Source organism: Corylus avellana, chromosome ca2 (genome assembly GCF_901000735.1).
Source record: "Corylus avellana chromosome ca2, CavTom2PMs-1.0".
Taxonomy (NCBI): domain Eukaryota; kingdom Viridiplantae; phylum Streptophyta; class Magnoliopsida; order Fagales; family Betulaceae; genus Corylus; species Corylus avellana.
Window position 1 is genome coordinate 2,807,861 of NC_081542.1, and position 18,800 is coordinate 2,826,660.

The 18,800-nt window shown below is 36.3% G+C and overlaps 3 protein-coding genes across 4 annotated transcripts; 1 reads left to right on the top strand and 2 right to left on the bottom strand.

Moving 5' to 3' along the window:
* Positions 1-4,142: 4,142 nt before the first annotated feature.
* LOC132171975 (metal transporter Nramp7.2-like) lies at positions 4,143-8,419 on the top strand. 2 transcript variants are annotated; one of them, XM_059583395.1, is made up of 12 exons: positions 4,143-4,262; positions 4,417-4,457; positions 4,778-4,856; positions 5,018-5,122; positions 5,278-5,387; positions 5,527-5,708; positions 6,728-6,797; positions 6,909-7,082; positions 7,194-7,298; positions 7,407-7,538; positions 7,622-7,717; positions 7,797-8,419. In XM_059583395.1, exons 1-12 carry the CDS (start codon positions 4,160-4,162, stop codon positions 8,121-8,123), a joined length of 1,524 nt encoding a protein of 507 aa, XP_059439378.1. In that variant the 5' UTR covers positions 4,143-4,159; the 3' UTR covers positions 8,124-8,419. The 2 variants fall into 2 exon arrangements, with proteins under 2 accessions (XP_059439378.1, XP_059439379.1); XM_059583396.1 differs by having other exon boundaries at positions 7,407-7,529.
* LOC132171976 (probable glycosyltransferase At5g03795) lies at positions 8,269-15,021 on the bottom strand. The gene is made up of 6 exons (XM_059583397.1): positions 14,840-15,021; positions 13,645-14,390; positions 12,422-12,708; positions 9,872-10,104; positions 8,857-9,014; positions 8,269-8,505 (listed from the first exon to the last, which is right to left on the bottom strand). Exons 2-6 carry the CDS (start codon positions 14,140-14,142, stop codon positions 8,404-8,406), a joined length of 1,278 nt encoding a protein of 425 aa, XP_059439380.1. The 5' UTR covers positions 14,143-14,390; positions 14,840-15,021; the 3' UTR covers positions 8,269-8,403.
* Positions 15,022-15,593: 572 nt separating this feature from the next.
* On the bottom strand, positions 15,594-18,627 carry LOC132171977 (uncharacterized). Its single transcript, XM_059583398.1, has 4 exons — positions 18,314-18,627; positions 17,604-17,901; positions 16,942-16,992; positions 15,594-16,323 (listed from the first exon to the last, which is right to left on the bottom strand). Exons 1-4 carry the CDS (start codon positions 18,589-18,591, stop codon positions 15,877-15,879), a joined length of 1,074 nt encoding a protein of 357 aa, XP_059439381.1. The 5' UTR covers positions 18,592-18,627; the 3' UTR covers positions 15,594-15,876.
* Positions 18,628-18,800: the final 173 nt, after the last annotated feature.

The following is an 18,800-nucleotide window of genomic DNA, read 5'->3' on the forward strand; positions in this document are numbered from 1 at the left end:
TTAATTTGGGTTTGGGTAGGTTTGATGTTTTTTTTTAAGTGATGGCATTTGATGGGATTTCTTTGCCTTTGGTAAAAGCATTTTTCATTAACTAGTTTTGCTAGTCTAATTAGCATTCATTATGTTAATTAGTCCATTTGCTTTGGAAAAATGTATTTTATAATATTTTTTTTTTTTAAAAAAAAAAAGTTGAAGTGGATCAATATAAAAAAGCTTCAATTTTTAGCCCAAAAAACAAATATTTGGGTCCCAACAAAAAGTATTTGGTCCATAAAATAACTCATTTTTAATAAATTATTTTAGCCCAACAAAAAGTATTTGGGCTCTCAAAAGTCAAAAAAACTCATTTTTGGTTTTTGGCCCAACAAAATAAATCAATATAAAGCTATCGGTTAAATCGGTTAACCGGTTTAACCGGACCGTTTAACCGTGTACCGTTTTAACCGAAATTATCGGTTAAAATTCTTATTGGTTCGGTATCGGTTAATAAACCGTTTAACCGAAAATTATCGGTTAATAACCGATAAGGTCCTTAACCGGACCGTTTTGACCGATACCCAGGCCTAAGTAAAAGTGTTTGGTATAAAAAAGTGAAAAAAAAAGTTTTGTTTTGTAGTGATTTTTTTATTTGAATAATAATAAAAAATGAATGATATGATATAAAAAGTGAAAAAAAAAAAAAAAAAAAAATAAAGTTAAAATGTTTTGATGTTAATTTTTTTGAGAAATTGTGATGAACAATAACAAAAGAAAAGGAAAGGCCTTGCCAGACAAAGAGATAAGATTAATTATCACTCATTGACTCTGCAAAATATTGTGAGTCATCCTACTAATGATGCACTATCTGATCAATCATTTATCCCATCTATGTCATGGATCCACATGCGACACGCTGCTTTACTTACCTTTTTTTATTTTATTTATTTATTTTTTTTCTTCACATCAATCTACATCAAGTACAGTGTCTAAAGAAAAAAATTTGCCAAACAAAGCCTCCTCTAAGCAAATGGGGTGGAGTCTTTCTTTACTGTTTATTGTAGCCACAAATAAGAGAAGAAAAAGATAAGGATACATTCAGAGATACCATTGTAAATAAGTAGCTGGTTAGGTTAAATTGTGAATGGTAGAATTACGAGTTCGGTGAAATTTTTTGGTGTACGATAGCTTGAAATAGGTGGGAGAAGTACTCTAGAATTAATTCAATCCGTTACAAACTACGCTTTCATGAAGTTATTAGGTCTAATTTTCATTTTCCTCTTCTCTCCCTTTATATGGACACGTAAAAAAAGAAAAATAAAAATAGGTGAGAGAACATTTATATCTACTATTATGAGACATGTTTGTTAGTTAATTGTGTGGAAACAAAGGTCCGGGTCCAAGGGCGGAACTAGAATGTTTTGTTTGGGGGGGGCAAAATTTTTTAATAAAAAAAAAAGAAAAAAAATCTTGGGAGGCGAAAGTTAATTTTTAAAGGTATATTAAAAATAAAAAATAAATAAATAATAAAAAAAAAAAATTGGGGACCACCCTATGGCTTGGGGGGGCTGGCCCCCAAGCTAAGGGGTGGTTTCGTCCCTAAAACCACCCATATATTTTTTATATTATTTTTTTCTTGAGAAGTGTTAAGGAGGCAAACAAATGAACTCAAAAAAATTTTCAAATTGATGTGGCAAGAGTTTTTAAATTAAAGAAATGCAATTTTCTCTTTTTTATCGGTCACTCACTGTCAGTTTAAAAAATTTTCTGAGTTCATTTGTTTGGATTCTTATGGCTTCCCTTTTTCTTTTACTTCCACTATTATTTCTATCTCATCATTATTTCAAACATTGATGAACTCGAAGAATATTGGATATCATGGGCGCGCCAGCAAACAAATAATTTGCTAGCTGTTGCCATTAATACTCGTTGCTTTATTGTCGTCTGTCGATGATGAAGCTTACAAAGCTTCCAGCTGTTTTTGGGTGGAGCAATAATCAGCACTGCACTGCTACGCATACATGTGAGAGGAGAGATTGGTCTCCGATCGAGTACTAAATAATGTCAATCCGGTAAACTTGGCACATGAAAACTTGTCGATTAATGCTGACAGTACATTCCGGACAACGTTGTAACAGATTGCCAATTTTCTCATACGGTAACAATTACTAGTGCGAAGTAAGCATGATAAAAGAGTAATGCATTAATGTACCAACAATTTATTCGGGTGGAAAGGATTTTCCTTTACAAAAAGTGGAGTAGTGCTATGGGATCGGATTGATCCTCCAATCCTATCCACTTTTTGTAAAGAAAATTTTTGTTCATCCAGACGAAATGCGAATGAAAGGTTAGTACATAGCATTGTTTGTGGTAAGATAAACTTAATTAATTATTATGGGTGAAAAAGCCGTTAATAAATTTTACTAATCGCATCCGAATAACCGTTTTTTTACTAACTGTTTTTTTTGGGCCTTTTATTGGGCTTTTTTTTTTTTTTTGGCTGGTTTTAGACCAATTTTGGGCTCACTTTAAACAAATTTTTTTTTTCCCTTTTCATGGCCATTTTAGCTTTAAAAATTGCAATATACCAAAATCCTTATTGATCACCTTCTACGAATCTACACAACATATAATACAAATAAAATTACAACAATTCTTGTAAATCATCACTTCACTTGTAGTCTTGTACACAACATACAAATAAATATATAATAATAAAACTATATATATTATATGAAATATAGATATAATAAAACTATATATTTTTTTAAAAAAAGTGGTTAATGATTAGTGGTTAGATTGAGTACACCATTAGTAGCTTCCAATTCTCTATATCTTGATCATGAAAGTAAAAGCTAACAATCTAATTATCTCATTTATGCACTATATATGGGGTGTCCTTTTTGGCAGTACTCAATTATTGTACGTGATCATGAAAGTAACAGCTAACAACCTAATTATCTCATTTATGTACTTTTAGAGAATATTAGGGGATTTGATTTCATTGTAATTGATTATAATCTCTTATAATCCGATTTGATGATAATATTGCAATTAGATTTGAAGGTAATCAAATTACTTTGATTTGATTACCAAACTTATTTACCCTAATTCTCCTATAAATAGGAGTACCATATATTGTAAAAGATATTCATAGAATAAAAACATTATGTTGCCTGTAGGACTTTATCTGTAGAGGTAGATCATAGACCGAACCACGTAAAAATCATTCTTACGCCATAGTCCTGTGGACTTTATTTTGGTTTATTTTGTTTTTCCTTTTGTAAAAAAAAAAATAATAATAAAAAATAAAACCCATATTTGCAGTGCACACGGCTGCTTAATTCCCATGTCTGCACACCGCGGGTTCCGGCCTTCGCCAACACTAGGGAGAATGCTCACAGTCACCTCCGGCCCTAGCCTCCATGGCTCAACCCAACGCCACACCTTGTACCGCCATTCATAGTTCCTAGTAGGCTAGTCCAAGCCGCGGTTCTACTCCAAGCCACGTCTACCTTATCCCTACAGCAAGGCCACCACTTATTATTTCTTGTTGAACTTGTCATCCCACAGGAAAAGCAAATTCCTCTTTGATTTTGGATTAGATACAATCCGTTCCATAAGGAAAAGCCAGCACGTTTTGATGAGAACCTTGAAGATGCCCATCTTTTGGAACCTATCAAATATATAAGTTCGAATCCCTCACCTCCTCTTGTGCGGACCTATCAAAATAAATAAATAAATAAATTTTACATCATTTTAATAGACATCTCTTATAAAAGCTTTGGAACCAATCAAAGTATGAATTTAACATTTTAAACTCAAGTTAAATAATTAGTTATTTTAACATTTTAATTACACTGACAATAAGAAATGGATTTAATCGTTTAATTTATATTCTAATTAATCAAAATAATATTTACTAGTAGATTTAATTTAATTTATATTCTGACTATATGTGTTGTCATGATCGTAATGATCTTGAAAATACCATCTAGCTACCGATTTGACTTGTTTGTGTAACACGGGGTCATTCTTTAATCTTGGCTGTAGTACGTTGAATTATTGCACCTTACGTATGGACTCCCCCCTAACTATTTATTTGGGTTTATAAATAGGATACGTTGATAACTAGTTTTGATAATCGGGTTCAGTAGTAGAAGACTGCAAGATTGAAAGATCAATGGCTCAAGTTCAGCTACAAGAGACCCCTAGATGGAAGAATTTTTTGGGTTGTGTAGGACCTGGTTTTCTTGTTTCTGTTGCCTATCTTGACCCCGGAAACTGTATGCTACATTTCACCCTCTCTCTCTCTGTCTCTCTCTCTCTCTCTTATTACTTTTACTTTTTGTTTCCTCTAATTCCTTGTAATACAAAAAAGGTTGTTCGGTTTAATTTGCTTATATATGACTTCCTGCTTTGTTTGTTACGTAAATGAAGTGCAGACAGATTTACAAGCTGGTGCGGATCATAAATACGAGGTAATTTTCCTCCATATTCTCTCCTTTTTTTTCTTTCTAAAATAATATATGGGAAACTTTAATTACACATCTGAAACATAAGAGAATATAAGCGGTTTTATAATTTGTATTGTCTGTATTCCATGTTTCAATCCTTTTTAATTTAAATTCAACGAAATAGTAGCTAGCTTGTAAGAGACGGGTGGAAATCCAAGTTTGAAAGTCAGTTTGAAGGGATAAATATAGTTTTCTCTTAATTTTTTTTTTTTTTTATATATACTTTTCTTATTCTTCTTCTTATGGATTCTAGTGCATTTATTTTATATTATATATATAAGCAGTTGCTATGGATCGTGCTAGTTGGGCTGACATTTGCCTTGATAATCCAGTCTCGTTCTGCAAATTTAGGGGTGGCAACAGGTTTTCCCTCTGTGCTTGATCTACTCAAACACCAGCTGCATGTTTATTTCAAAGTAGTCCATGCAAACAAACAAAAATTAATGATATAATTGTAGCATTAACTCTAGCCGCCGTTATAACCATCCGCATCATGTTTACCATATAATATTATTTGCTTACAGGAAAGCATCTTGCTGAGCATTGCAAGGAAGAGTACCCTCTTCCAGTGAAATACTGCCTGTGGATACTTGCTGAGGTTGCCGTTATAGCTAGCGATATCCCTGAAGGTACGTATTGACAGGCTTTTAAGTACTTCTACATGATCGATTAACATATATATATATATATAGAGAGAGAGAGAGAGAGAGAGAGAGAGAGAGAGAAATGAGTACGTACATAGACGTTGCATGTTGTGATATATTAATTATATATTTGCATGCAGTGATAGGAACGGCATTTGCTCTCAACATACTCCTTAAAATACCCATGTGGAGTGGTGTCCTGCTGGCTGGATTGAACACTCTCCTCCTCCTTGGACTGCAACGATATGGTGTAATTAGTTGCTGCAGCTACTCACACACACACACACACACACACACACATATATAGACATCTCTTTTCCTTTCTTTAACATGTTGGATCGGAATTACTAGTGATATATATATGTTTTTGTTTATGTTTGTAAAATTAGATAAGGAAGCTGGAGGTTGTGATTGGTGTGCTAGTAATGGTAGTGGGTGGTTGCTTCTTCGCTGTACTGCTTCACGTCAGGCCTAGTCCAAAGGGGATCCTCACCGGAATGTTTGTTCCCAAATTGGAGGGGAAAGGGGCCACCTCAGCTGCCATTGCTCTTTTGGGAGCTCTCATCATGCCGTACTTTCAGACACCATGCTCCTACTTTTCTAACTTTAGATAATTTGGGGAAGCTTATATATGTACATATATACACCTGAGTATATATTTACACTAAACATGTTCTTCCTGGACGTTTAAATTACTTTTCTTCATAAACTTGTGAAAAGTTACAGCACCTGCACCACCATCTTGTCATATTTATTTCTTTTGGGTGGACTAACATATAAATAATTTTAAACATAATTTTTGGAGAAATTATCCTTTTTTCTCTAATAAACTACCACGCGATGACTATTTCTCCCATCAACTACCAACTTTATATTACAACCCCTTCAAACTTCCATTTTATTACCAAAACCCCATATTTCCGTCAGTCAAGGCAATTAAGTCGGACGGTCAACCGTACTGTTCACAGCGTAAGTACTATTCACAACACTGTTTACAGGGTTGACCGTCCTACTTAACGACCTTAACTGACAGAAGGGAGATTTTGGTAACAAAATGGTAGTTTGATGGGGTCCTAATGCATGTAAAGTTGGTAGTTGATGGGGAAATGATCATCGCGTGATAGTTCATAGGAGAAATGATAATTTCCCCTAATTTTAACTAGCAATAAAGGATATAAAAACATTTTACTGAAGATAAAAAATAAAAAGTAAAAAAGGATATTCATATACCAATTCAGGGAGGATGATAACATTGAAACTAGCTAAGGCCAAATGATTGAATAATCTGTTTCATTTTTTGCGTTAGAGCTTAGCTAGCTAGGCGTGAGCTTAGAAACACCTCACAAACCTCAATCATTTATCGATACACATCCCTGATTCTCCTTTCTTTTTCTTCACAGTGCTACTCCTCCACCCATATATAACTGCCGATTCCTAGCCCAACATCATGAACTCCTAATCCTCTCTAATAGTTATATTTGTTTTCCCATGTTTATAAGCTCTTTGTATTAGAATATATATAAGTCATGTTAGAGCCATCAAAAATAACCAGTCTCAAGCTGTGTTCTTATATAATTAATCAAACTACAGGCACAATCTTTTTCTTCACTCAGCATTGGTTATATCAAGAAAAATCCCTCGCACCTATGATGACATTAGGGTAAGTGGCTAAAACTTTCAATTATTATCTTATACTAATTTTTTTTTTTTAAAAAAAAAATATTATTAAACAAAGCACCTCTCTCTCTCTCTCTCTCTCTCTGTGACTTAGATTGCAAGCAAGCACTTTTTGATAGAAAGCGGGCTAGCATTGTTCCTAGCGTTTCTCATCAATGTGGCAGTCGTATCTGTTACTGGTAGCGTGTGCTCCGATCTAAATATCTTTTTAGAAAACGCAGCTCATTGCAAGAATATTTCTCTCAATTCTGCAGCTTTCTTGTTTAAGGTCTTAATATCTCTTCTTCTATTATCATTAACATTTCTTTCACTTCCAACAAGAACATGGGGATTAAAGGGTTTTCTGATGGTTTTATTATGACTTGTGGTGGTGTAATAGAATGCCATTGGCAACTGGAGTTCGAAGTTGTATGCCATATCTTTGCTTGCTTCTGGTCAGAGTTCAACTGTTACAGGAACATATGCCGGCCAGTACATTATGCAGGTACTTGTTGATATATACATGAATCGCTTTTTCCCTTAAGAGACACAAATATTTAAGTAAGCTTAATTGAGAGAGACTAATGAAGCATTAAGCATGACTTTTTTTCAGGGTTTCTTGGATTTGAAGATGAAGGTCTGGTTGAGAAACTTACTCACAAGGTGCATAGCCATTGCTCCAAGTTTAGTGGCATGCATCATAGGCGGATCTCAGGGAGCTGCAAAACTTATCATTGTTGCTTCTGTAATTCCAAACCATAAATTTACTTCTAATTTTTAATCCATCACTACTTCTTAAACTCAACTTATGGCACTTTTTATGTTCAGATGATCTTATCATTCGAGCTGCCATTCGCATTGGTTCCTCTCCTCAGGTTCACCAGCAGCGAGGCCAAGATGGGTCACCACAAGAACCCCAAACCTGTAAGATATTGCAATTTTTAGAAAGCTTTTTGGCTACATGGTACATGACATTTGCTTTTGGTGCTTCCACCACATGTAGGTAAGTCTTGTCTCATGGCTACTGTGCTGTTGCTTAATTGGGATCAACCTATATTTCTTAAGCACGACTTTGATGGGATGGATAATGAGTAACAAGATGCCGAAGATCGGATTGATCTTCACAGGAGTACTAGCTTTTCTAACAATGATGCTTTACGTATCCTTGTTGACATATTTGACATTGAAAAGAGAGAAATCTGCTGCAAGCTCCACTGACTTGGCGATGGGAACTATTAGAACCAGTGGATCCAGGGACGAGAGGGGTTCAGAGTTGAGCAGCAACCAGAGAACTAATGAGTTTGAGTCGGATCATATTATCCTTGCATAGAAACTTTTCCGGCTCTTTACCCTAAAATCTACATTAGAAATCCTAGTTTACAAGGCTTTCTGAATATCAGATTGAAGAAAATAAATACCAAGAACAGTAGTGGGAATTGAACCAGATTGTAAAGAACAAATAATGACCCTCTGCCTCTAGGAACTTGAAACTTTACATCCCTTCATCATAAATTAATTAGGGAAGATGAGAGAACTGTATAAGATAATGTACAAGATGATGGGTTACTAGCCAGTAAATGTACAAAAAGTAGATTTGTTTAAATAATAAATCAATATTTGATGCCATGGTGGCGAAGCCAAAGCTCATACATGACCATATGGAATGCATCAAATTTGGTGGGTGGAGAGTTCCATTGGTAATGCCTCTGAACCTGATAAAAAAAACAATTCAAAAAAAAAAAATTCACATCAATTGTAGTTTACGTAGAGTACAGCAGTAAGTTTTTTGGTACATGTCTTCTTTTTTCTTTAAATAAGTAATTGATCTTATTAGGAAGCGCAAAGGGGTTCACCCCAAGTACAAAAGAAGTACATAATAGAGACCACCAATTAAGGACTTTTTCGGTACAAGTCTTCACCTATGGAAGTTGAAGCCCTATAAACAAAACAGATACACATACATACACCAAAACAATATAATAAAGGGTAGGAACAGATTGATCATATGAAAAACGAAAAGTAAATAAATCAAATACTGTGTCTAAAATTTTCAAGTTCACTACCTTAACTAAGTTCTTATGGAGTGCAACAAACTCAGCATCAGGTATGTCCTTGAGAATTTGCTTGAGCTGGTACACATCATTCTCCTTAAGCACAACGGCAAATTTATGCCAATCAAGAATATCATTGAATGGCAGGTCATAATAATTTGACAATATCACTGCAAGAGATCAAAACATAAAGAACTTAGGGTGGGCGAGAAAGACTTAGAACGGAAATATTAACAAGATATGTGAAAGTCCCCAAGCAAAAAACCCAAACATCAAACTGAGACAGGAACCTGCACTTTAATTCCTTAAATTAATAAGATTAACTTCTAAGATACCCCACAGGCTCTTGACATTGTTCACACGGTATCTTTTAAGTAATTTTGCAACAAAACACCACTGCTAATGTATTAGCCAAAAACAGCACACGTTTAAGAGTACCAATCTCAAATGTGAACTGGAACCTAATCCAAGTCTTTATGCAAGAAGGGGAGAAGAAGAGAAGGAGAAGAGGAGGGGGGGGGGGACTATGTTAGATTTACCTCATTAGGGCATTCACATCACTAGGCAAAGGTTCTCTAAATTTTAGTTTTTTAAAAAAAAAAAAAAAAAAAAAAAAAAAAAAACTACTTTTCGAAAACTTCATACATCGCACTATCTAAATCTTTACTGTACTTTATTAAAATAATCTTTTTAATATATATTATATTCATTTTTAATTTTATCTCATTTTTCTCTCTCTCTCGCGTGCTGCACACTCTGCTACCGTCTGTCATGATGGAGAAGAGATAGAGAGATAAAGAGATATTATTGTGTTTAGGTCTTCCGTTTTCAGTATATTAGGCCAGCGTATTAGTGAATAAAGCGTAATTTGGGACAGCCAACTGGTCTTTAATTCATCTCTGTTTACCCAATCATCCAGGCATATGGTTCTAACATCCATATTTACCATGCATTTAATGAGTGAAAATGGAAGGAAAACCATCAGTACCTCTCTCATACAAACAACCAAGAAGCATTGAAATCTTACCAGGAACACACCCATAATGGATTGAGTCAGTTATGCGAGCACTGTTGACCTGGGAACCACCAGGGCATATGCAGAATTTAGTCCTATAAAACCTCTTTTGATATAGGAGAGGTCCCATAGCCCTATTTATTCTGTTGTTCGAAATATCAAGTTCAGTGTCATTCTCCCAAACTCGCGCTAGTATAACTCTAATTTTAGAGTTCCGATGTCCAGCCCAAAAACCAAGTGTTGTCCTGCAAAGCACGTTTGTTATGTTTATGAGCAACGAACTGCCTTGCTGGGTTCTATAAGTTAATAAAATAAATAAATCATATTTGGCTGCCCATGTAAGCCATGTTTTAACCTATAGAAAGTTGACAACTCTCAGCAAGCAATAAGACGACACCATGAGACACTCTTATGAAACGAAAACAATGTAGTATTCAAGATGAGGACAGGGTGCCTATAGGAGTTCTCGTTTCCTGATAATTCTAGTTTGTATAAAGACATAGATATGGTTTATAATAACCTCAAAAGCTAAAAATATTACTAAAAAGGACAGCTAGGGATGAAATCTTACCATCATGATGAAAAATCACAATGAAGAAAGTTAAAAAACAAATCCTGGTCTTGGCAGAATTTGATGGTGCTGAGGGAATGTGAAATAGTATTATTATATAGAGATACTCAAAAACATTATTGAACACGTCTAGGTTGGAAAGTTGACTCTATTTAGATCAAGTGAACTGAGCTTCTGAATTATGCTTCAGACATTGGATAGACAGCTTCTCCAATTGCTATTTAATTTTATGAAATAGTCCATCTAAGCTCTTAGCTGCTAGCATAAAAAATTAAAAAAAAAAAAAAAATGAAGATGCCTTCTGCTATCTTTAACTTCAAGAGACATTCACATGTATAAAGATTTAACAGGTGTTCCCATACAAAGAGATACACTTTATAAAACAATTTGTCCAAAACTTTCTTTTCTTTAGTATTTTTTTTTTCCCAATGAAGATTATAAGAACCCCGAACCCCACAAGTTCCCACACTTAATGAGTTGAACCCAGGACCAGACCTCCACCTTAAGAAAGGAAGGAGTACACAAAGTGTGATGTCCCACATCGCCTGAGCATGGAGATGAGGATGTGCTTGAATGTATACTACACCCTTAATGACAACAACGCGTTTTAAAGCCGTGATGGTCATGATCCCATCAGAACTCCACAGTTAAGTGTGCTTTTGCTGGAATAGTACTAAGATGGGTGACCTCCTGAAAAATCTGGTTTAGGGGATCCAAAAGCGAACAATATTGTGTGTCATTGAGGTGGAGTGTTACAAATATTATCAAAGCCATTGCCTAGCTTGAGATGGGGAGAGCGTGCACAAGCCCATGAAGATCGTTAGCGGGCACTCGTTGGGACGAACACCAAGATTGAGCTAATCCCATGAGGGTCGCCAGCGGGGACGCTGGGTCTTAAGAGGGGATGATTGTGACATCCCACATTGCCTGAGTATGGAGATGAGGATGTGCTTAAATGTATACTACACCCTTAATGACAACAACGCGTTTTAAAGCCGTGATGGTCATGATCCCATCAAAACTCCGCAATTAAGCGTGCTTCTGTTGGAGTAGTGCTAGGATGGGTGACCTCCTGGGAAGTCTGATTTGGGAGAGCCAAAAGCGGACAATATTGTGTTTCATTGAGGTGGGGTGTTACACAAAGCTACTCTAGCTGGTGTCCGAACTAAAATAGGTTCAAGTTTCACATATTTCCAATAAGCTCTACTATTAATCCACTTTCAGAGTAACAAAAGTTCCTATGCAAGTTCAAAAAAAAAAAAGTTGTTGAAGAACAGAGGCTCTGGCAGACCATTCATGCTGTTGCAGAGTAACCAGATCTTTGGGAGTTTAGGACTAGAATTGTGGGAAAGGGGAAATTCAAGGAAAATGAAAAAAAAAAAAAAAAAAAGTGATAATTTGTAATAAATGGGGCATCTCTTCAGCTGTTTTGATGGATTTTGGGGCAATTGATTGTTGTATAGCTCCTAGGATGGTTATCTGCAAAGTTTGTCATGTTCTGTTATGTTGCTGATGTTGATTGCTGTTAGATGCTTAGAGCTTCTGTTATGTTGCTGCTGAATTGTATTGTGTCTGCTTGTTTGATGTTGGCATAGAAGTTGGGGGATTGGAATAGTTTGGTGAACCTAATTCAGATAAGTGAACCTTTGTATCTTCCTCACTCATTTGGTTCTAGTGTGTCATGATACACAAAGCAAAGCAGTAACCACAATGCATCTAGGATAAGAATACAATAGCTGCTTAAATTCCAGGAGAATATTTTAAATTGGAGGGAGACATAAATTTCCAGTTCGTGTACCATTTTTCCAATATGGACTTTTAAGAAATAACACATTTACATTTTAAGGAATAGCTCAGAAAAAAGGAGTAACGAATAAATAAAGCTGGAAAAACAACCCCACGAAATGGGCATGTGTCATCTACTTGTAAGCTAGTCAACACATGAAAGTATGCTAATAAGGCAATTAAAAAAGTTCACATCCAAATTTTACCTATTTTCAAGATCATTTCCTCCAGCTGGAAGAGCAAATGGCTGCAATACTTGAGGAAGAGCAACATCTTTGTGCGGAATGAATCCAACATCATAGCTTGGGGAACACACAACCCGAATTGAATTCTTTACCAGTAGCTCAACTCCTTCAGTTGCCCTAACACCAACATCATGACAAGTGACGAAAAAATGATCCGCACCCAAGGTCCGATTCCAGTAAGGATATTTGGAGATTAAGCTTTGCACATAGTTGTGGACAATTATGGTCATATTCTCATAAGAAGTTCCCTGGACACAATCATGCAAGCATCCCATATCAGCATAGAAGAGAACCACAACGCAACTCAGATGTGTGTGTTGTATTAGTTGTATATATCTTGAACATGACCAACATCTGACAAATTCAGCAATAGTTCCGATTGCATAAACATGCTACCATAATTAGAAAGGTAAAACCTTCCAACACATCTAACCAAAAGAACAAAAAAATGAGCAACTGTTAGAAGAGGGCCGATGCCCTATGTTTGATATTTTAAGTTACCATTCATTCATTTTTTATCTTGACATGAACGTGATAAGGCAGGTTAGTTATAGTCTATAGCATTCACTTAAAAAAATAAGCAATATTAAACCAAAAAATTTAATTTTTTTTGATAAGTAATAGACAATCTTATTAAATCAAAAATGTAGTCAGATCTTTCCATAATTGAGGAAACAAAACTCTCCACCTACATGATTTAGATCTCTATTACATGCTTATGACGCATTATGTCTCTGGGGCCGTCGCACTAACTTGAACTGCTTTGTATGTGAACTTTTCCATTTTCATACGCTATACCTATTCAACTTAAAACATCAAGAGATTAATTGGAGAACCCTTACACAACACCTAGCATGGATTCTTCATAGATGCCTACAAACGACAATGAACTTTCAGACTTCACATAGATTCTCCATGAAATTTCGCATCTACGCATACATTCTATACATTAACATAGAAAATCTAGTAACAAAAAAAAAAAAAAATCATCTTCCCTCCATCTACAACGTAATTCACACAATGTAAATTTCTATCTCAATCGAGTGGATCCCCCTAACAATGAAAATCCTAAAAAATCACAAATTCCACTTCTTCAATTTTCCCAGCAGCCAAACACAGCATTAATTGCACAAATTCCCCCAAAAATGCAAAAGATCAAAACGCCAAAATCCGGAGACCCGTACCTTGCCCCGCATCTTGTGGCAGGAGATAGGGATGAAGAAGAGGTGAGCCCGGTTGGGATCGTCGGTGCGGAAGCGACTCTCGCGAATGTTCTGGAAGAAGTAGCCCTCGCTGGCGTACTTCCCGGTGAGCTTCCTGGGCGTCTGGTAGAACGTGTTGGGATCGCCGTCGGGGTATATGTACACCTTGAATCTCCGCTCCATCTCAGCATAGTTCAAGCGGAAAACGCTCGGCGAATGGTAAATATCCGAGAACTCCTCCTCGTCCACGCCGTCGCTCACCGCTTGTTGACATGCTTTTTCATTGCCAACAAGCGGTTTAGCAACGGAGACCTGAGGAGTGGGGGATGAAGAGAGCGGGGAATGGAGGGAGTTGAGGGAGAAGTAGGTGAATGAGAGAAGGGTTAGGATGGCGAGGGTGAGGAGGGAGCTTTGGAGAGACCACATGGGCCAGGAATGTGAGGATGAGGACGCAGGCTGGTGTGGCTTCCCCGCTGACATTGCTTGGTGCGGGAGGAGCTGGGCTGGGATTCCGGGATTCGGTACAAAGCCAAGGAGTGTACCGTACTCTTGTGTTCAGATTTACTCAAATGGCGGTTTATAAAAAAATGGATCCGGATTTGTCTTGGCCCAAACGTCACCGTTTAAGAGGGTGAGGAACAGACTGTTTTCAACAACGCGGGAATGAAAAAAAAAAAATAATTTCTGTTTGACGCTGGTTTGCCTTTCTCTTACTAAACAAGAATTTTCTGCGCAGAAGATGAAGAGTTATGTTATTGACTTCTTTACAATTAAAAATCAGAATATTTCATTCTCCAGCCCTGCAAGAAGCAGTACATGTTTATTCAAGATGCAGTATTTCTGGAATTGGAATGTTAGGGGAAAAAGAAAAAGAAAAACTATTTTCAGAAACACTGCATCTTGTTAAATATCTTGTAAATAAAGCACCTAAGCAATTCAGATATAATATTTACTAGCAGTGAGGTAAAAAGGATTCCAACATTGAGGTCAAGAAAAAGCAATTCAGAAACACTGATGAACCCTAGAAACGGTAGGAAAATCGGCAGGACTCAAATCATGAAAACTTCAACAGCATGTACAACTTGGTTAATGAATTTAACCAGAAGTGTTGTAGTTCAAAGCTTCAAATTTCAGGGGATATATAGCTCGAGGTTATTTATAAAAACCAATCACAAACCTCTTGAAGCAGCAGTGATACATCAACGGTATTGATCCATACGAAAGTCCCTTTAGATCTCTCCGTGGCAAGCAGCTGGCCGTCCGGGGTGATGGTGGCGGTGGTGGTGGTGGTTCTGATGGGTTGAAAGCTGGATCCACTTTAGCTTTACGAAGAGACGCTCCCAGTCCCCACCCTCTTAAACGTCGTCAAACCAAAAACTCTTCCAACGTTTGGTTTAGTCTCCCAGCCTCTTAAACGGTGACGTTTGGGTTAATAAATAGCCAAGACGATCCTGGCCATTCATAAAAAATTACAGGATTAATATTAAAAAAAAGAAAAAAAAAATGTATTTTCTTTCTTCTTTTTTTTTTTTCTTTTTTTTTTTTAAAGTAAGATAACCAAAGGAAAATTACGAATGGAGAATAATTTATTTTTACCGTCAAAATTTTATTTTGCTGCTACTTTATCATTTAAAAAAAATTCTAAATATTTTAAAAACTATTAATACATGTCATTCATTTTGATCATGGATTCATGGTATCAACCAGATCTCAAATTTCTGCCCAAATTCCAAAATTTCAACGGTATCCCAAGTTTCGAAGTGTCGAAGCAGAAAATGAATAAGAGAAGAGATCCCAAGTCCTGAACTGCCCGAATAGTCTGAGTGCGAAGCCTATATGCGTTTTTTCTTTCATTTCCTTCTTGAATTCCAAGAATTATGACAAACAATTCACAGAATCTCAATCATCATGGTATACATGGAATGATGGAAAGACTAGTTGACAAATGTAGAATAAAAATAAAAATAAAAAAATTACAAGGAATTACTCTAATGAAAGCATTCTCCAGGCACTGGGCCAGCAAGTCATATACTATGTCAGTAATTAATTCAAAGAATCTCCAAACCTTCCAGCGAAATAACACCATTCAATTTTACTGCACAGAATTTTGTAATTACAAGCTTAAAATCTGTTGATGTTACAAATGAAACTCTTAACAAATAAAAGAAAAGTCTCCAAAGGACATTTTCCATGTGGCAACTCAATTCAAAAGGGTCACACATGTTGGAAGCCATGATTAGTTTCTAAGGGAGAATCAGACTGACAGATCACTAGATCTTGAGCTGAAAGCATATACATGAAAATCCCACCTGCAACTGAAACATTCAAAGACTCAAACTCCCCGGCCATCGGAATGCTCACAAGCTCACATACCTGTCGAGATTTCTCTGACAGGCCACTCCCTTCACTACCCAATACCAAGCACAATGGAAAATCTACTAAAGAATCTGCTAGCCCTTGAGAAAGCTGAGATACTGTCTTTGATTCTCCTGTACTCTCTGGATGACCAGCTAGTGCCTTCATTTGAAATTCATTTATAAGGGCCTCAAGATGAATCCAACTGCCAGAAACTATAGGGAGCTGAAAGGAGGCACCCCGGCTAGCTCGAAGAGCTTTCTCATTGAATGGATCACAACAACCAGGAAGAAGAAAAGCACCACCCTGTTGGACAACGGCCCCAATATTAGGCATCCTTTTGAAATATAGATGAAGGACAAATAGTTTGAGTTGGGCACGAAAATGCAAGAAAACAGTTCCATTAAAAAGTGAAGTTATAGAAAGGGAGTTTTAAGGATTGTAATGCTCATCGTTAATCCTGCCTTTCAGTAAAAGGACAGGTGGGATATCTTATTGAAGAATGAGAAAAGATTGTTGAATTGCAATAAGTGTAGCCCTTAAACTGCTAGTGCTTGTGACCATTATCACTGAGAAGTTTCAAGTTAATAAACCAATCAGGTTAAATGCATTCTATAGACAGCTAAAGGAAACTTGGGGCACTAACGTTTGTCCATTGGAATGGCAAAAATCATTAGTTGTTTGAATTTAATGAATTCCTCTATAACCTTTATTTTATTTCTTTCTTTTTTCTTTTTCATTATTATGATTTTTTTTTTCTTTTTTTGCTATTATGTTTTAAGACATTTTTGCAAAAAAGATTTTAAAATCAAATTATAATGAAAAACCCGCGCTATAGGCCAGTAATACATAAAATAAGAAGGTTGTGAAAAAAATAAGTATAAAAAGAAGCCAGATAATTTGAGATTGCAAGTTGTTCCTTACCCATCTAAAGGCCAAAGCTGATCTCAGTAACGTACCAAGGTTTCCCGGGTCCTGCAGTGAATAACAGTACTGAATTAGTGAAACAAATGTCCAGAAGGTTCCTGACTTCAATTGCCTGCAAATATAACCTGAAAACCGAACAGCATCTCAGGAATCATCAATTAAGATGTCATGTTTATTGAACAAAGCAGCACTAAGAAACCTTTATGGCATTCTATGCATTTAACAAATCAAATGGAGGAGAGGAAAGAGACTTCAATTAATATATTTTGTTGCAACAATTTTCATCAACCAAACATATTTCACGTTTTCTGTCTTGCATATTATGTGTGTATTTGTGTAGGTGTCTTTTGACTCAGATGACAAACGAAATATGAGGTGACTGAGTTGCAGGCCCAAAGCATCACAAATTGGTGGCTTCATATGAATTTACCTAAAAGAAACTTGTGATAGAATTCCCCTTCCATGTCTTTTTTCTTATACTTTCTAAGAAGACTAGAGCAGCATTCGCAATCGCCCACTTTTTAGCAGTCTTTGAAACCAAACAGACAAGGGGTACATGATCTTTTTACACAAAAAATGCAAGGCTACAACAAGAGAAGATAAATCGACCAAGAGGATCCCAACTACAAGATCCACTCAGGATAAGTGGTGAGAATCACCTGGATCTCATCGAGGACTAGAATTCGATGTGGGGATGGGAACCATCTTTGACAATCTGCCTTTTCTTGATCACCATCTAGATTGAAGAAACTTGTAGGAATTCTCATCAGGGCAATTGCTTCAATAGATTTAATTGATTGCACGCCAGAAAGTTTTTTCATCACCACAGAGCTCACACGCACAATATGAACAGAGAGATCATCTATCCCTTCAGGAACCTCAGCTTTATCAAGTAGAAGTAAGCAATCCATTCCCAAATCTTTCCCGTGCAACGACTCTTGAAACCTGTATATTTCCCTACAATAAATTTTTATACCAAAGCTTTATCAAACATAAAGATACATACTTTTCACATGTAGTTCTCTCTTCCATTCTCTTAAATATTCTTGACTACCAGATTTTTCGTTACAAAACCAACAGAACAAAAAACACAACATTTAAAGTTTCAATTGAGAAAGGGAAAGCGGGGGAATTCAATGTAATCACTGGCATAAAATTCGTGGATTTTCTGACCATTCTTGGAAGCCAAAACAACAGAAACCTAAAATTGAAAATTAATTTTCTTTCACTTTCCTACATATTCTCAGCAACCAAAACAGAGTAAGAAAAACAAAATAGCAGATACCCTTTTAAATTTTTGGTTGCTTGATTGATAACAACGTAGAACCCAGATAAATTGAAATCAAAGAGAGAAGGATTAGCATGACACCTTATAGGAGTAGCACCCACAACGAGAACAGAACCATGGGAGTGGCGATAAGAAGAGCTGTGGCGCAGCTTGAGACAGTGCTTCACAAATGGGTTTGAAGTACTGGTAATGGACTTCACATGAGAAGGTAGAGGGAGTTGCACATCCGTGGAATCATCGCCTGGCCTCTTTTCGAAATGGGTTTGTGTTTGAGAGATTGAAAACGTAGACGGTGAGGTTGAAACTCTGAGTTTTAGAGGATAAGAGATTGGCACCCACGACGTGTACGCGCATTGCATTCTTGCCACTCTAGGAGTCTATAGCAGGCTATAGAGTTTTTCTATTAGGAATACAGAAACTCCATTAATATTCAACAAAGAAAGATTAAATATACCGAGTAAAATTTTTATTTTTTTTTTTATTTTTTTTTTTTTAAGTCCGAAAGCTGGATTAGAGCACGGGATTTCCATAAGCCCGCAACCCATATTAGCAAACCAGAAAATGGACA